Source organism: Lepidochelys olivacea (assembly GCF_965140295.1).
Source record: "Lepidochelys olivacea isolate rLepOli2 genome assembly, chromosome: 11".
NCBI classification, from domain to species: Eukaryota; Metazoa; Chordata; order Testudines; family Cheloniidae; genus Lepidochelys; species Lepidochelys olivacea.
The window spans coordinates 63084307-63104002 of record NC_140421.1 but is presented as its reverse complement, the minus strand read 5'-3'; the positions used below and the strand labels follow the sequence as shown (position 1 = coordinate 63104002).

General features: G+C 45.6%; 1 protein-coding gene across 6 annotated transcripts in view; it reads right to left on the bottom strand.

Moving 5' to 3' along the window:
• Nucleotides 1-19696, bottom strand: part of ADAM23 (ADAM metallopeptidase domain 23) — a 270352-nt gene that overhangs the window by 183061 nt on the left and 67595 nt on the right. For all 6 annotated transcript variants that reach the window (XR_014713559.1, XM_084643108.1, XM_084643111.1 and 3 more), the window contains exon 1: nucleotides 740-1233. Coding sequence is in view for 5 of the 6 variants with exons in the window: in XM_084643108.1 (XP_084499234.1) it covers nucleotides 740-911 (172 nt within the window). In the remaining variant the exon portion in view is untranslated. Of the gene's footprint in view, nucleotides 1-739 lie in introns of those variants that run through there.

The window sequence follows — 19696 nt, the reverse complement described above, 5'->3', positions numbered from 1 at the left end:
ACATTCCTAAGACAACTTGAGTCCTGAGTTCATGTGCACTGAATGTTAATCGATCCCCTTTACATAATGGCTAATTTTCCCTATTCCTGTAACTTTGAGAATGCCAAGAGCACTTCCAGCAGGCAGCATTCCAGGGTTTTCCTGCTCAAACCCCCATTTCCTTCCTGTTCATTTTCAAGGTATCTGGTATCAATCAATCTGGCAAGCAATATAATAGCAGTAATAATAATAATGGCATCTTGAAAACAATTGCATCCAGCATTCGGCATTTCATTTAAATACAGCTCAAACGAAACCAAACCTTCAAAAACATACTGTATTTGCAGATATGTTCTTCCTACAAACATCACAAAATACCTTCCCAAACATTTTTTGTCTCTGCTTCATCAATGCATTGTATACATATCCTTCCCTCCGCAATGAAAACAGGATTTAAAGAGGATTTTAACCCATTACTGTGTGGTCTTTTTAAAATGCACAAATATGGATACACACCCCATATCTGGAGATAGGACAATGTCATATGTGGAGTTAGGACAATTACTATTATAAAGGCAGAAAACGGACAGGCACGGAAGATTATTGGGGTGGGTGAAATGGATGGATGGACGGATGGACAGATCTCTCTTGCACACCCACACACTTGTCTCTCACACACACAAATGGCCAGCTCTCTTACACACACACACACACACACCCACACCCGTGTCCCCGGCGCCAAGGGCAGCTCTCTACCCACCGGTGGCCGCAGCAGCCCCCCAGGGCCGGGGCCAGGCGGGGCCGGAGAGGAGCAGCAGCCCCAGCAGCAGGTGCAGGCGGCTCGGCGGCCGGAGCCTCAGGCAGGAGGCGGCTTCGGGGAGGCTGCGGCCGGAGAGGGGCTGCCGCCGGGCGCTGCTGCCAGGAGGCTTCATGGCTCATAGCTCCCGGGGTACCGCTCTAACGGAGACTGGGGCGGCCGCTGCGAAGGAGCCGGGGGCGGGGCTGCCCCGCTGCGGCGGGGATCACAGCCGCGCCGCCGCCCTCATAGTGCCCCCGGGAGGGGGCGGCGGGGACTCCGGCGCTGTCCGGGGTGTGGGGGGGGGCGCGGCACCCCCGCCCCACGGGTCCTAGCTGCAGTTTCCACCGCAGCACCAGCTCGCCTGGCTCCCGCCTGCCCGCCCGGCTGCTGAGGGCTGTTGCTGCTGACTGGGCGCGCGCGCGCGCGACTCCGTCCCCCTCTACCCACCCTCCATCGCTGGCGCGCGCGCCCGCCGCGCCTGCTCCTCCCCGCTCTTCCCAGTGCCCGGCGCGCGCGCCCGCATCCTCCCTCCCTCATTCGCCTGGCGGTGTTGCGGCGCGAGCCCCGCCCCCGCTTCACACAGGCCTGCAACTGTCGCCGCGCGCGCGCGCACCGGGAAGAGGCAAGAGGGTCTGAGGCGCAGAGGTGGGGAAGAGCGCGCGCGCGCGCGCGGCCGAGACAGTTGTCCCTGGGGCTGGCTGACGAGGCGGGTGGGGCGCGTGCTTCTTCCGTGCAAATGCAGCAGCGGCGGAGTGATGCGGCAGAGAGCGCCGAGCCCCTGCCCCTCATACCTCCCCGAGCCCTGCTGCACGGGCGGGCAGAGGGGCAGCCGCCCCCCCCCCCCAGGCAGCTCTGCCTCGGCTCCCCAGAGCGCTACCCGCCAGCCCCTAGCCAGTGGCTCACAGCAGGGATGTACTGGTTGCTTGGCGAAAGGCTGGACTAAGAATCAAATTGGACTCTAACTTCTACTTATTAAATGAAATGCAGTGGGCCATCTTCTTATCCTGCGGTGTAAACAGAAATGTTCCTTCTACCCGCTGAGGAATTATTAGGGAGACGTTGCGTGGCCTATGCTATGTAGGTGGTCAGGATGGAGGATCACAATGGTCCCTTCTGCCCTGGGAATCTATGAGCCAAGCCAACTCAAGTTTCAAAATTTCAGATTTGCATAACCTGGGTTCTTTCCTCCTTGCAATGAAACCAAATTATGCTAAAAATTCTTGGCAAACTGAACGTTTCATTTGCAGAAACACTGGATCATGGCGTTTCCAAAAACAAAATATGAAACTGACATTCTTGTCTGTGATCAGCAGTGGTGACAAGACAAGACTATCAGTTTCACGGAGCCGCTGCTGGGGTTCCCAGGATCTGCAGTTTCAGGGTCTGGCCACCATGGGGCTTACCCTGGGACCAGGGAGCCTAGGGCTTCCAGGCTCCCTGTCCCTGGGCTCCCTAAATCCTGATGCAGAGCTGTGGATGTTGACTAGAAGTAGCAAAACATATCACTTCTGTGAATTGGCATCTCAGACCAGCTCTAGTCCTCAGTCACAAAAAAGATATGCCTCAAATCAAGTTGTTTCCTGCACCCATGTACCCAGCTAATTGACTTCAGGGGATCTCCTGGCCATTACAAAGGTACATGCAGAACAACTTGAAAGTTCAGGGCCAAAGAAAGATACTTCTATGGAAGTACTGTCTGAGCGAGGATGCAGTGCTTTGTGCAATGTACTTTTAAAAGGTTGGATAATTTAATGAATAATAATAATTAATACAATAGCATTTTTTTCTCCAAGGATCTGAAAGCATTTTCCAAAGGTGATTAAGCATCATCATCTCCATTTTATAGAAGGGGAAAACAAGGCACAGGACAGTTAAGTGATTTGCATAAGACTACATAGCAAGTCAGTGGAAGTACCAGAATGTTTAATATTTCCCTTAAAAATACTCAGAAACTGGAAGGATGGGTGAACGAGAAGAGAAAAAAATATCTTCAACTGGCAGTGGATGAACATGGCAGAAATATATTAATCTTTTTTTGAAAATTACATACTTACTGAAGACAAGAAAGCCACACATGCAGCAACTGGCTTGGAATGAAAAGCGTTCAGTGTCCTGGAATACAGATAAAGGTCCCAGTACTGCAGTCCTTACCCAGGCAAAATACTCATGAATGTCAATGGGTATTATGTCTGAGAAAGGACTGCAGGGCCAGACCCAAAGTATAGCAAATAGCCTGTATGTATATGTGGCCAATGATTAGTTAAATTAAATAATTGAAGATGGAACACAATTTGATCAATAGTCAAGTGTTCATCATTGTACAATACACTGAAATTAATGGACATAACATGACACTCAGAGAGGGGGGAGAAATATCTTTGGAGGGGAGCCTAACATGATATATTTACTAAAAAAAAAAAAAGCATGCTTTAAGAATTTTTTATAAATCCCTTTATATTTCACAACTTTCACCTGATCAGGCAGAAATGGTTAGAAGTTGTTTGTTTGGTTTGTTTTTAAAAAGACCGATCATATTCCCAAAGTTAAGATCGACAGAGAGGATATGGATTAATCCTGATACTGACTAATGAAAATTTTAGTTGCATTAGGAGGAAAAAACAAAGGTTGGCAGGACTGATGAATTGGGAATATTTTTTTTAATTCAGCTAACTAAAATAGTTTATTCTAGTGGTGAAATCAGTTTGGGACAGTGGTTTTTCTCCAAAATATAATAGCTTCAAAAATTGAAGGGAGGCACTGTTGTTCAGTGGATAATGCACTGGTCTGAGATCAGGAGATCTAGGCTCTGTTCCTGGTTCTGCCACTGACCTGCTATGTGACCTTGAACAAGTAACTTTACCTCTCTGCCTCAGTTTCCCCATCTGTATGAAGGGGCTAATGACACTTGCCTTCCTTTGTAAAGCACTTTGAGAGCTATTTTGTGAAAAAATTATATAACAACTATTATTGGTATGGTTATAATTCTTACAAGTTCTTTTTCTAAACATGCAAGTAAGTTTTCGATTTTTGAAGAAATGTTTTCTTTTTTGTTTTGTTTTGTGGTAGTCCTTAGAAGCTGTGGCAAATAGCAGAAAGTTTGCTCTATGCTTTATATTTTAAGGTAATTATTGGGACAGAATAGTTTCTTGAGAAATGGTTTCTTGTGTGTGGGCTGAAATTTCTGGATTGCCTGTCTGGAATTTATGAATGACTCTCTATCCTCTGAGCATCAGGAAATGCATTCATAATAGCCCTATTTTAAGAAATGTCATAAGGTGGACTAAAGTAGTTCCAGGATATTGTCATCAGTCAAAACAGTCACTTATGTTTATCATGAAAAATAAACACTGAAAACAAATTTCAACTTTTTACAATAATTCATCCAATCTACATAAACCAAGAGTTCACACCAATCCAAGTTCACCCCACAAAGTATTGTAGTTCCTTGGAAAAGGGGTCTGAAGGATTCATCAGACACTCAAAAATCAAATGACTGCTGTTGCCCCTTTGGCCCAACCAGTTGGCCAAAACTTGTGGCCTTGTTTCTCTTAAGAGGAGACATTAATAATACAAGTCAGGTATACTTTTTGGTGCAATCCTGTTTATTTACGGAGAATGTAACAAAGTCCTGTTTCCCTGAACGCAGCAGGAACAACCAACAGCAGGCAGTTTTGTTCACTGTTCCCAAGCCTCATGCAAGTTCCATGCCCCCCAAAGAGCTCTGTTGCACTGCTCTCTCTCAAGGCCACACTCAGTAACTGCCTCTCTAACTCCCTGCTTGCTCTTTTGGCTTTCTGCCTCCTCCACACTCAGCCCTGGTCTACACTAGGACTTTAGGTCGAATTTAGCAGCGTTAAATCGATGTAAACCTGCACCCGTCCACACAATGAAGCCCTTTATTTCGACTTAAAGGGCTCTTAAAATCAATTTCCTTACTCCACCCCTGACAAGTGGATTAGCGCTTAAATCGACGTTGCCGGCTCGAATTTGGGGTACTGTGGACACAATTCGATGGTATTGGCCTCCGGGAGCTATCCCAGAGTGCTCCATTATGACCGCTCTGGACAGCACTCTCAACTCAGATGCACTGGCCAGGTAGACAGGAAAAGAACCGCGAACTTTTGAATCTCATTTCCTGTTTGGCCAGCGTGGCAAGCTGCAGGTGACCGTGCAGAGCTCATCAGCACAGGTGACCATGATGGAGTCCCAGAATCGCAAAAGAGCTCCAGCATGGACTGAACGGGAGGTACGGGATCTGATCGCTGTTTGAGGAGAGGAATCCGTGCTATCAGAACTCCGTTCCAGTTTTCGAAATGCCAAAACCTTTGTGAAAATCTCCCAGGGCATGAAGGACAGAGGGACCTGAAGCAGTGCCGCGTGAAACTGAAGGAGCTGAGGCAAGCCTACCAGAAAACCAGAGAGGCAAACAGCCGCTCTGGGTCAGAGCCCCAAACATGCCACTTCTATGATGAGCTGCATGCCATTTTAGGGGGTTCAGCCACCACTACCCCAGCCGTGTTGTTTGACTCCTTCAATGGAGATGGAGGCAATACGGAAGCAGGTTTTGGGGACGAAGAAGATGATAATGAGGAGGAGGTTGTAGACAGCCAGGAACTGTTTCTCACCCTAGACCTGGAGCCAGTACCCCCCGAACCCACCCAAGGCTGCCTCCTGGACCCAGCAGGCGGAGAAGGGACCTCTGGTGAGTGTACCTTTTAAAATACTATACATGGTTTAAAAGCAAGCATGTGAAAGGATTACTTTGCCCTGGCATTTGCGGTTCTCCTAGATGTAGTCCTAAAGCCTTTGCAAAAGGTTTCTGGGGAGGGCAGCCTTATTGCGTCCTTCATGGTAGGACACTTTACCACTCCAGGCCAGTAACACGTACTCGGGAAACATTGTAGAACACAGCATTGCAGTGTATGTTTGCTGGCATTCAAACAACATCCGTTCTTTATCTCTCTGTGTTATCCTCAGGAGAGTGAGATATAATTCATGGTCACCTGGTTGAAATAGAGTGCTTTTCTTCAGGGGACACTCAGAGGAGCCCATTCCTGCTGGGCTGTTTGCCTGTGGCTAAACAGAAATGTTCCCCGCTGTTAGCCACAGGGAGGGGGGAAGGTTGAGGGGGTAGTCACGCGGTGGGAGGAGGCAAAATGCGACCTTTTTAACGAAAGCACATGTGCTATGTATGTAATGTTAACAGCAAGGTTTACCCTGAAAGAGTGTAGCCACTGTTTTATAAAATGTGTCTTTTTAAATACCGCTGTCCCTTTTTTTTTCTCCACCAGCTGCATGTGTTTCAATGATCACAGGATCTTCTCCTTCCCAGAGGCTAGTGAAGCTTAGAAAGAAAAAAAAACGCACTCGCGATGAAATGCTCTCCGAGCTCATGCTGTCCTCCCACACTGACAGAGCACAGACGAATGCGTGGAGGCAAATAATGTCAGAGTGCAGGAAAGCACAAAATGACCGGGAGGAGAGGTGGCGGGCTGAAGAGAGTAAGTGGCAGGCTGAAGCTCAAATGTGGCGGCAGTGTGATGAGAGGAGGCAGGATTCAATGCTGAGGCTGCTGCAGGACCAAACCAGTATGCTCCAGTGTATGGTTGACCTGCAGCAAAGGCAGCTGGAGCACAGACTGCCACTGCTACCCCTCTGTAACCAACCACCCTCCTCCCCAAGTTCCATAGCCTCCACACCCAGACGCCCAAGAACGCGGTGGGGGGGCCTCCGGCCAACCAGCCACTCCACCACAGAGGATTGCCCAAAAAAAAGAAGGCTGTCATTCAATAAATTTTAAAGTTGTAAACTTTTAAAGTGCTGTGCTTAAAGTGCTGTGTGGCATTTTCCTTCCCTCCTCCACCACCCCTCCTGGGCTACCTTGGTAGTCATCCCCCTATTTGTGTGATGAATGAATAAAGAATGCATGAATGTGAAGCAACAATGACTTTATTGCCTCTGCAAGCGGTGATTGAAGGGAGGAGGGGCGGGTGGTTAGCTTACAGGGAAGTAGAGTGAATCAAGGGGCGGGGGGTTTCATCAAGGAGAAACAAACAGAACTTTCACACCGTAGCCTGGCCAGTCATGAAACTGGTTTTCAAAGTTTCTCCGATGCGTACCGCGCCCTCCTGTGCTTTTCTAACCCCCCTGGTGTCTGGCTGCGCGTAACCAGCAGCCAGGCGATTTGCCTCAACCTCCCACCCCGCCATAAACGTCTCCCCCTTACTCTCACAGATATTGTAGAGCACACAGCAAGCAGTAATAACAGTGGGAATATTGGTTTCGCTGAGGTCTAAGCGAGTCAGTAAACTGCGCCAGCGCGCCTTTAAACGTCCAAATGCACATTCTACCACCATTCTGCACTTGCTCAGCCTGTAGTTGAACAGCTCCTGACTACTGTCCAGGCTGCCTGTGTACGGCTTCATGAGCCATGGCATTAAGGGGTAGGCTGGGTCCCCAAGGATACATATAGGCATTTCAACATCCCCAACCGTTATTTTCTGGTCTGGGAATAAAGTCCCTTCCTGCAGCTTTTGAAACAGACCAGAGTTCCTGAAGATGCGAGCATCATGCACCTTTCCCGGCCATCCCACGTTGATGTTGGTGAAACGTCCCTTGTGATCCACCAGAGCTTGCAGCACTATCGAAAAGTACCCCTTGCGGTTTATGTACTCGGCGGCTTGGTGCTCCGGTGCCAAGATAGGGATATGGGTTCCGTCTATAGCCCCACCACAGTTAGGGAATCCCATTGCAGCAAAGCCATCCACTATGACCTGCACATTTCCCAGGGTCACTACCCTTGATATCAGCAGATCTTTGATTGCGTGGGCTACTTGCATCACAGCAGCCCCCACAGTAGATTTGCCCACTCCAAATTGATTCCCAACTGACCGGTAGCTGTCTGGCGTTGCAAGCTTCCACAGGGCTATCGCCACTCGCTTCTCAACTGTGAGGGCTGCTCTCATCTTGGTATTCATGCGCCTCAGGGCAGGGGAAAGCAAGTCACAAAGTTCCATGAAAGTGCCCTTACGCATGCGAAAGTTTCGCAGCCACTGGGAATCTTCCCAGACCTGCAACACTATGCGGTCCCACCAGTCTGTGCTTGTTTCCCGAGCCCAGAATCAGTGTTCCACAGCATGCACGTGCCCCATTAGCACCATGATGCATGCATTGGCAGGGCCCATGCTTTCAGAGAAATCTGTGTCCATGTCCTGATCACTCACGTGACCGCGCTGATGTCGCCTCCTCGCCCGGTATCGCTTTGCCAGGTTCTGGTGCTGCATATACTGCTGGATAATGCGTGTGGTGTTTAATGTGCTCCTAATTGCCAAAGTGAGCTGAGCGGCCTCCATGCTTGCCTTGGTATGGCGTCCGCACAGAAAAAAGGCGCGGAACGATTGTCTGCCGTTGCTCTGATGGAGGGAGGGGCGACTGACGACATGGCTTACAGGGTTGGCTTCAGGGAGCTAAAATCAACAAAGGGGGTGCCTGTACATCAAGGAGTATTTCAGGCAGGACTGCACGGAGGGTTCCAATAAGAAATGGTGCACCTAAGTTATCGTTCTTATTGGAACAAGGAGGTTAGCCTGGCCTCTGATTGATACGTGGCTAGATTTACCTCGCTGCACCTTCTCTGTGAGTGACTGCAGTGTGATCTAGAGGAATGAGTCCCCTAGACAGGGGAGGGGGGAAAGCAAATGAGTACAATACGACTGCTAGCAATCCTCATCTCTTGCCTGCCTGGCAGAAGATGGTACAGTACGACTGCTAGCAGTCCGTATCGCCTGCCCGCTCACCATAAGACGGTTCAATAGGACTGACTGCAGGACTAAAGAGAATGACCTGGTCAAGTCACTCCAAATTTAGTCCCTGCACCCATGTCTGCCCAGGCGCTCCCAGCCGACGTGGCCAGGAGCACCTCGGACATGACGATGACGGCTACCAGTCGTACTGTACCGTCTGCTGCCACAAGGCAAGGGGTTGCTGCTACTGTGTAGCAAAGCTGTACCGCGTCTGCCAGCACCCAGGAGACATAGGGTGACGGTTACCTGAGTGGGCTCCATGCTTGCAGTGGTATGGCGTCTGCACAGGTAACTCAGGAAAAAAGGCGCAAAATGATTGTCTGCCCTTGCTTTCACGGAGGGAGGGAGGGAACGGGGGCCTGACGATATGTACCCAGAACCACCCGCGACAATGTTTTAGCCCCATCAGGCATTGGGATCTCAACCCAGAATTCCAATGGGCAGCGGAGACTGCGGGAACTGTGGGATAGCTACCCACAGTGCAACGCTCCGGAAGTCGACTCTAGCCTCGGTACTGTGGAAGCGCTCCGCCGAGTTAATGCACTTAATGCACTTAGAGCATTTTCTGTGGGGACACACACACTCGAATATATAAAACCGATTTCTAAAAAACCGACTTCTATAAATTCGACCTTATTCCGTAGTGTAGACATACCCTCAGAGACAAGGTGGGTGAGGTAATGCCTTTCATTAAACCAACTTCTGTTGGTGAGAGAGAGACCAGCTTTTGAGCTTACAGGCTCTTCTTCAGGTCTGGGAAACTTACTCAGAGTGTCACAGCTAAACACATGATATCACACACACATACAGGTTGCCAAAAACAATCCGCTAGCCCCTGCATGTACAGTGATGGAATCTCTCAAACCACACAGTTTAGCTTCTCATCTGTGGCTTCTATTGTTTCCAGCCACAACCATGCAAAGGGGACTTAATTGCTGTTTCCATTTAGTCTGAAAAAGAGTGTTTAGCACAACCATCAGTTTTAACCAGGTCGGATATGGTCTATAAAGGAAAGACCCACTTGATGGCAGCCATTAACATCTTGCAGCATAACAACACCCCCACCACACCCCTTCAGCTCTGCCCCGTCATTGAATGGAACTTAAAATGATGAAACCCTGAAGGGATTTATTTCCCAGACAGAAAGAAAATAAATCATTTAAGAAATTAAAATTTATACAAGTTTAGCTATTTTTACATAGTGTCTTTCTGTCATGACTTTTCACATCACCAATCCAAATCAATTTTACTTCCCTATCCTCTGTAAAGTGCTTTGAGATCTATATACAAGCTAAGTATTATTGTTATTATTATTAGAAACTTTTAGTCATACAGCCCTTTTTAGAACAGTCATAGCAAACCTCAAATGAGATTCTCCTCCTCTCCCACACATGCTGCTATTAAAAAATGAAAAGGTGAACTACAAAAAACAATTAAAAATGATACAACAGCTGAAAAGACAGAAGTTCTGTACACCTTTTTTAACCCCTATTAAAATGGAAATCCTGATGCAAGCTTACCTGTGGTGCCACTACCATCTCACCATAATATTGCTGTGTCATATTAGGGTCCTGGGTAGAGGTAGTGGTGAAAATTGAGATAATTTGCTCAAGGACTTCCACAGATACAGTCCTCCAATAAGGAGCAGATGTGAATAATCAATGTGCACAGACAATAACATGCATATCTTGAAAACTGGTATGCTACAAAAGGGGCTAGGGTAGAGTCTGCAGTGCATATCTGGAGTTATTTGGTCAAGGGCTTACCGATATACAACTCCTCCACTCCCATGTTATAAGCTTCTTTTAACTTAAAAAATGATCTAAAATCCACATTCACAAAAGATATTGTCTTGAAAACTGGCATGTCATGACAGGGGATGGGATAGTGTTTGTAATACAAATTTTGGGTCATTTGGTGAAGGGGTTCCTGATATACAGCCACCCCCATATTATGATTTTTAAAAACTTTCAAATCGCTCTAACATCTGCATACATAGTGAGAATATCTTCAGTAGTATATGCCGCAACAGTAGTGGCATATACTTCTTGCTGCCAGTTTGGAGTAACTTGGACAATGAGATCCTCAGATATGACCCCCTGAATAAGAAGCTGATTTTAGCATTCAAGTTGCTCTAAAACCCACATGCATAGCAAGATTGTCTTAAAATTGGTATTCCACAACAGGAACTGGGATGGATTTAGGGAAAGGGAGGAAGAGAACGCCCACTGAGATGAATGAGTCAGTTCACACCTCTCAGAGCTATTGTGTCGGAATGTATTCATCTCCAGGGATGTTCTGAGTCGTCTGAGAACCTCTCATTAAAATGAACAAGTCATTTCACACCTCTGAAATCCCTCTGTGCTGCAGAGGGTTGAGCATAGCCTGTTAGTGCCCAAGTGGAGCATGGAGTTTAGGGCTTCCCTCCACTCCCCCTTGCTGCCTCCAAATGGTAGATGTGTTCCTTACAGCACATGAATTATCACCTTCCTTCCCCTCTGAGGGCCGTCCTTACCCATACGCAAAGTGTGCAGCTGCGTAGGGCACCAGGAAATTTGGGACACCACATTTCCTGTTGCCCTGCGCAGCTGCGTGCTGCTCCAGCCCCTGCTCCACCTCTTCCCCAGGGCCCCCGCCCCTGTTCTGCCCCAGCCCTGCCCCCACTCTGCCCCTTCCTCAAAGCCCTAGCCCTGCTGTGCTCTGCCCCCTCCCACCCCTGCTCTGCACCAGCCCCGCCTCTTCCTGCCCCTGAGGACTGCAACAGGGCCAGACCTACACTCACCAGCGGCGGGAAGTCCAGAGACCTGGCCCCAGCCACGCCACCGGTGAGTGCTGGGGGGTGGTTCCCTCCTGCCCCCCAAGCCAGCCCCACCCCCCCACGGAGGCCTGGGACCAGCCCCTGCCTGGGTGGAGGCATGGGGCCCCACACACACACCCCATGGGGGGGCTGCATAGGGCCCCAGAATAGCTAGGGACAGCCCTGTCCCCTCCTTATGTCCCTCCACGCCTACAGGGAATATGGAGGGGCCAGGAAGAGGGCAGAGCTGGTAACAATGAGGTGTCCTAAAGAAGATTTCTTGTGCTTCCTGTCAGGTGCTCAACTCTCTTGCCAGCTCCAGGGAGCAGAGTTAATGTTGCAGGGAAGGACTAGTGTGTACCTTCACTGTACTTCCAGTTATTCAGAGGTTTAAATATAGCTGCATTTAACTTTCTGGAAGCAGACATGGCACTGCTGGTCAACCTTAAGTAAGTTTTTGGGAACTGAATTAATGTATTTAAATCAGATCAAGTTTCTGTTGAGAAGACATACTACTGACAATATCATATTTGTAGCTTATTCAGTTTTGGGCATATGCTAGATCCCTGTTGCTGGGCGTTCATTCAATATGTAGAAGGTATTTGACCATGTAGACTGGAGATAATTTATAATTATTGGGTAAGGCCCCAAGATGCACCAGATCAACACCTGGTACAACTGAGAATGATGGGAGGTTTTCCCACCACTTTTCTAACTTCTAACCTTGGAGACTGCCAGATTCTGAGCTGGCTTTAGTGCAAGCTAGAACAGCTCTGAGGCTGCTCTAACTTGCACCTGTGGCTAATAGCTCCCCAACAAGTATTCTGCTGGCCTGGATTTCTGGAGTAACTTGTGCTCTGTCCTTTGCACCTCCTGCTCTGACATCTCCCCATCCTGCCCCAGAATCCTTTCTACACCAAAGAGGCCAGGTGTATAAAGGAAATATTTCAGTTGCTGCCTTAGTGTCTGTAGTCTACAGGGCATAACAGTGTTCTTGGCAGGTCTGATGTCATAGAAATCCTAGAGGACCAGAAGGGACCTTGATAGGTCATCTAATCCAGTCCTCTGCACTGAGGCAGGACTAAGTATTGTCTAGATCATCTCGGACTGTTCTTTAAAGCCTCCAATGATGGAGATTCAATAACCTCCCTAGGTAATTTGTTCTAGTACTTAACTTCCTAACTATGGTATATCATACTATATAGTATGTTTCATATAGCATACTCCTATTGGACCTGCCAGTATATTTGGTGGGTTCAACTTTTTCTTAGATTTCCTGGACTCTTCACAGTCCTCTTCCCCTGTTCTATTCCCTAGCTGCCCCCAGCAGCAGTTGTGGCCCACTGGTCACATTCAATTCAACTCTCATTTTCTGTTCTAAACATTAAATGGAGAGTTAGAAGAGGACCATGCACTGCTGCTGAAAGGGCAAACACTCACATTGGGTAGGTAGTTTTAAACTGACCTGTTTCCTCCTTGTAGTTGACCCAGCCAGACTCCGCAGTGCTTGGAAGCTGAATCTAAAAGAAAACTTCTGTGATAATCAGGGGCCAACCACCCCAAGGAGAAAACAGGATCTGAACCCCAAAGAATAAACAATTGAATCAAAGGGTTGTATGCAATGTTATTGTGTAGAAATATATGTCAAGTAAGGTCTTTTATGAAAGCTTGTAATGTTTTGAACTTGCTCTTTAGGAGACATGTATACAGGTTATGGTTACAGATGTATGCATGTATATCTATATATGTATACAATTGTAATTGTAACTAGCATGAATCATAGAATATCAGGGTTGGAAGGGACCTCAGGAGGTCATCTAGTCCAACCCCCTGCTCAAAGCAGGACCAATCCCCAACTAAATCATCTCTGCATCCCATGCAACAGCAGCATCATCTCACAACGTGGAGTGAAGTAATCAGGCAGGGAGTGTCATCTCCCATTTTACACGAAACTAACTGCAACTAACTAGCATTGTACAACTTAGGGAAAGACAATGGTGGACCATTAAATTAATAGAAAGACACTACAACTGAAAAGAAAAGCCCAGTCTTGGAAACGAAGAAAGGAGGGAGTTTGCCCACTCAGTGTAACCATGAATTACCATAGTTTAAGTGGCTTGGGGGAGCACTTGTAAACATTGTTAAAAAAGGAAGAGGATTTGAAGTGAAGGCTATCCAGAAACTGAGGGCCAGCATCATAGGGTAGGTCTACACTGCAATTAAAAACATGCAGCTGGCCCATGCTAGCTGACTCAGGCTCAAGGGACTTGGGCTGCAGGGCTGTTTCATTGTTGTGTAGACATACTCTATGATGCTGGTCCTCATTTTCTGGATATCTTTCACTTCAAATCCTTTTCCTTTTTTAAAGGGTGACAAACCAGAGAGAGAGAGTCCAAGTGTCTGGTAGTTAAGAACTTGGGGAGATGGATTTAGGAAAACTTGGGATCAGAGGAGGTTGTTGAGGTCACCCTGAAAGGAGTAACTAGGCTGGTGGAAGCTGGGATTGAGACCTTTATGTTCGTAGGCTGACTACTGGTGTCAGAGCTCTGAACCACAGCATCATAGAATTAAGTCACCCAGCGTTACAAGGCACGGGGTGACAGAATCTTACTGGTCTGGGTGATCCCCAAAATGTCACAAGTGCCATTTCCCTCTTTCCAACCAGATAGCTGGATTGTGTTACATTTTTCAGAAGAGTCAAATTGAGAGCAAACAGTTCATTAAAAAAAAAAAGTCACGTAAACCTATTCCTCGAATGGATTGTCATTTAAATAACACTCATGATGCAGTAGACTGTGTCCTACACAATAGCAGGTGGCGCCATTTATCCAAATCCCTCAGTGTTTGACTACACTGAAAGTAAGAGGTATCTCTGTCTCTACCCTTCTATAAATCATAATTTCATTCTCTTTACAGATTGGTTGTTTGGGGCGGGAGAGGGGGCAACAAAGGATATAAAAAACAGTATATATAAAAGAAAGAAAAGCATAATATATTGTGCAATAAATCTGTAGGACACATTTAATATATTAAGAAGACACAGAGCCAGATCTCAACTGTTGTAAATTAGTATAGCTTCACTGAAGACAGCAGCTGAGGATCTGGACCATAAACTGTAGGTTCCATACAGTTCCTTTTAAGTGCCTCTAACCTCTCCTACTGCTGTCCAGCATTCCCAGAATAAACTACCAATATGATGAACATTTGCTAAGATAAATATAACTTCAAAGGGGTAGCACAAAATTAACCTGTGTCTTTGTACTTGTTCTATGACTCCAGGAGTCAGAAAACCTTCAAGCTAAGTTTATATCAGAGAGAAGTTTTGCTTTCAAGCGCTCAGCACATATTTCACCCAACAGACTTTAGCATCCCAAAATAGGCATGTTTTATTTTGGTGCATGACTTGCTCCTTTGGTAATAATAAAGATGTTTCTGCTTTTCGTTTTGATCTTCCTTCTTTATTTCTGGTAGTTCCCTCCTCCTAGCTCGAGTCTGTGTGTTGCATGCAGTTCCAGGAATATATGGATTTTCTCACCTTTGTTCTCACCTTCCTTAATACTCTTTCCCTGTCCCAGGAGTTATTTTCTTATAACTGTTTCTTTTAAAAAGATAAGCAATTTTACAAATCAGTACCACACAAATTGTTGAGTAATAGCAGTAGTGTTATTATTTACTTGCTTTAGCACATGGAATCCCCCAAAAGTGCCCCATCATGCTAGGCAGAAGGTTCCTGCTCTAAAGAGATCACAATCTAAGCATATGATGATACACAACGGGTGGAAAAGAAAAAAACAGTAGGTGGGATGACAGGAAATCTGAAAGCATCAGAGGTAATGTCCCACTCTTGGGATTTCTCCCTTATCTAAGTCTACAGTGAAATCTATAATAGTTTTCTGTATAAAATGGGTCTTCCTTGACATTCATTTTCCCAAAATATTTCCCCCAAAGTCCACTTGGCCAAGCAGTTCCTTGCCATCAAGCACTCCCAGAATCGTTACGCCATATTCTCATCTCACATTAGTCCCATTATCTGGTCCTCCAATGTGTGTGTGTTTATGTCAAGGTAGATACATTAAAAAAAAAAGTCTAGAAGCTAATTTCCATCATATATAATGAAAATATACCCGCCAAGCAATGTGAATGCTGGAAATACCTCACCCTATACAATTGTCAATTCTTATACATCCCATCCTCCAAAAAAGCCAGGAGGATAAAGATAGGCATTTTCAATAACAAGCCCAGAATCTTCTCACACAGATTACAGCTTCCTATCAAAGCAGGTGGTTTCAGATTTACCGACTGTAAACTTTACCATCAGGCAATAATTCTTAGCCAAACTGCACAATGGCTCATTCCCTTGTGCTGTAGAGCCCTGGATTGGCTCCAGATGGAAGCAGAGTGGGTTGCTCCTTTACCCCTTCCCAATGTGCTGCACCCGGACTACTACCAATTCCCTGAAGAGCAATTACCAATTAGTGTGGCAGCCAGAAATACTTGGCGTACTATGTCTACTCAATTTAAAAATCACCCCCTTCTACATACCAAGGCCTCTATCTGCAGGAACTCATACTCTGTACAGCAGGCAACTCCATCATTTGGCTGACTGGATTAAGAAAGAGATTTTGACCATCGGCCAATTTACTGAAAATGATATCTTCCTCCTTTTTAAAGTATTAAAAGAAAGATTCACTCTAGAAACTAAGAAGGAATGGCAATATATCCAACTTATACATGCCATCTCTCATGAGTTTAGCTCTGATACATGTGTTACCCCGACCCAATCCATATTTCATTTCTTCAAATATTACCCAGATTACCAAGACCTACAGCAACATTATATGCACCCAAGGCCAGCAAATCTGAATTAAACACGGATTTCTTAATAAAGAAATGGAGGAGGAACTGAGCCAATTATTCTCTGCAAACCAATGGAAACAAATTTTGGCCAGTGTTCTGAACTGCTTCTTGGACCACCAGTTAAGGTTAATCCATCAGAAAATCATATGGAATCTGCATTGGAACCCCCACTGATTGTTCAAAACAGACAGATGTTGTCGCTGTGATTTGGTAGACACTAATTTAGCCCATCTGCCATGAGAATGCTCCTACACGCATATGTTTTGGGAAGAACTTGATTACAGAGTTACAATTTTATTTTATAGGAAAAAATTGTTATAAAATAAACATGTAATTTTAAACCTAATGGATGTTAATTGGAACCTGGATAAATATGAAAAACTGGCTCAGCAGAGCACTAATAATTGCTGAAAAACTAGTGCTATAAACATGGAAATCCAAAAAGCGACCCACAATTAGAGATTGGAGAACAGACATCATAAGCTTGGCCACCATGGAAAGAATTATATACCATAACAGCAATACCCAAGATATGGGATGCTTTCCAGGAAGTATCTGAATGATTCTGTTAAATGTAGGGGCCTGCCCTTACCTCTGTCTCTTCTCTGCCCATCACCAGCAGGAGAGTGAATTTGTGTGGGGGGGCGGAGGGTGAGAAAACCTGGATTTGTGCTGGAAATGGCCCACCTGATGATCACTTTAGATAAGCTATTACCAGCAGGACAGTGGGGTGGGAGGAGGTACTGTTTCATATTCTCTGTGTATATATAAAGTCTGCTGCAGTTTCCACGGTATGCATCCGATGAAGTGAGCTGTAGCTCACGAAAGCTTATGCTCAAATAAATTGGTTAGTCTCTAAGGTGCCACAAGTACTCCTTTTCTTTGTGTGATACAAATAATTGATTTATATTTTAACCATTTATATTATATATAATCAAGTGTTACAAGTAGGTTAGGTAGCAAATGTTATGAGAAGTTTATATATAGTGTGTTATGGGTTTTTGTTTATATATATATATATCATATTTATTAAAGAGTAAATAGGAAAAAATAGGCTTTGCAGCATGCCCTAAAGGTCAATAGACTTGAGCTATTTCGGAACAAGGGGAAAAGCAAGTATCTCTATGGTCTTTTGAGCCACAAAAGTGCTCCCACTGATCTCTACTGTAGTTGTATCATGCAGAGAGAAGCAGTTTCTCAAGCCGACAGGTCCTAAGCCACTTATGACTGTATAGCTCAAAACCTACACTTCAAAAAGCGGTTTTCAATGGGAACAGCCAGTCAAAAAGGGACCCTGGCAGCTCTGGTCAGCACTACTGACTGAGCCGTTAAAAGTCCGGTCGATGGTCCAGCAGGACTAAGGCAGGCTCTTTGCCTTCTGTGGCTCCGCACAGCTCCCAGAAACAGCAACATGTCCCCTCTCCAGCTCCTAGGCATAGGGGCAGCCAAGGGGCTCCATGCACTGCCCCCGCTCCAAGTGCCAGCTCTGCAGCTCCCATTGGCTGGGAACCGCAGCCAATGGGAGCTGCGGGGGCAGTGTCTGCGAACTATCCCCATTGACTCCAAGATCTCTTTGAGTGGTAACAGCTAATTTAGACCCCATCGTTTTATATGTATAGTTGGGATTATGTTTTCCAATATACATTCTTTGCATTTATCAGCATTGAATTTCATCTGCCATTTTGTCGCCCAGTCACCCAGTTTTGTAAGATCCTTTTGTAGCTCTTCGCAATCTACCTGGGACTTAACTATCTTGAGAAGTTTTGTATCATCTGCAAATTTTGCCTCATTGTTTACTCCTTTTTCCAGATCATTTATGAATATGTTGAATAGGAGTGGTCCCAGTACAGACCCCTGGGGGATACCACTATTTACCTCTCTCCATTCTGAAAACTGACCATTTATTCCTTCCCTTTGTTTCCTATCTTTTAACCAGTTACTGATCCATGAGAGGACCTCCCCTCTTATTCCATGATAGCTTACTTTGCTTAAGAGCCTTTGATTAGGGACTTTGTCAAAGGCTTTCTGAAAATCTAAGTACACTACATCCACTGGATGCCCTTGTCCACATGCTTGTTGACCCCCTCAAAGAATTCTAGCAGATTGGTGAGGCATGTTGACTCACTCCAAACAAATTATGTTCATCTATGTGTCTGATAATTGTGTTCTTTACTATTGTTTCAACCAGTTTGCCCAATACCGAAGTCAGGCTTACCGGCTTGTAATTGCCAGGATCACCTCTGGAGCCCTTTTTAAAAATTGGCATCACATTAGCTATCCTCCAGTCATTTGGTACAGAAGCTGATTTAAATGATAGGTTACAGACTATAGTTAGTAGTTCTGCATTTCACATTTGAGTTCCTTCAGAACTCTTGGGTGAATACCGTCTGGTCCTGGTGACTTATTAGTGTTTAGTTTATCAATTTGTTCCAAAACCTCCTCTAATGACACCTCTGTCTAAAAGAGTTCCTCAGATTTGTTACCTAAAGCGAATGGCTCAAGTTTGAGACTCTCCCTCACATCCTCAGTCATGAAGACCGATGCAAAGAATTATTTTAGTTTCTCCACAATGGCCTTATCGTCCTAACTGTCCTATTCCTATATGTCCTTGGTTCTCACTTAGGCAACACGCCCATTGATCTCAATGAAAGTTTTGCCTAAGTGAGAACTGAGTGAGAACTTCGGGAGTGGGTCCTACTGGAATTTTAGGGAAAAATCTCTGTCTTCCAATAAAGGTTAAATAGTCTTTGTTTAAGCTCCCAACACTTCTTCCCAGGCAGCCAGAGAACTACATCTTGTAGAAAACAAGACAGCTTTTTCCTACATTGTCAATCACAGAGAAGGTAGATGGAAGGAACAAATTCTTCTGCTGCTAATACAATGTAAATGAGACATGTTCAGGTAATGAATTATCTCCTGTATTCTGGTATCTATCAGACAACAGGGCTGTTCAAGAAAAATCTGTTCAAATTCCATATATAAAACTAACGGTGATCACCGTCATTGCTTATTGTGAATGAAGAAAGCAGAGCACTAAATATTCAGTTCAATATGCAATTTCCATTGTTTGTTGTCTGCCACAAGGGGCATAGAACAATACTTCAGTAATAAAGCCACTAAGGAGTGGTAATTGAAGACATATCAGTTAGACAATGTAAAACTGGAATTGCAGCACTAAGTGCGATAGCGCAATACAAGACAACAGGCATCTCTAACAATCATCAAAACACTAGTAACAATTGCTAAACACAGCCCTATAATAATCAAGTGGGAGCAAGATTCAAGATGTTATCAGCAGATGGTGTCATAGTGCAGGAAGGACTGGACGGTGGTCATGAAGGATTGATGTGTTGACTACTGAGTACACCAACCAATCTGAAATAACCATTAAAAGTAATTAATTTAATGCTGTCCTAAGAGAACACAAGTAATACTTCCAGGGAAGAAGATTAGCCATGCTAG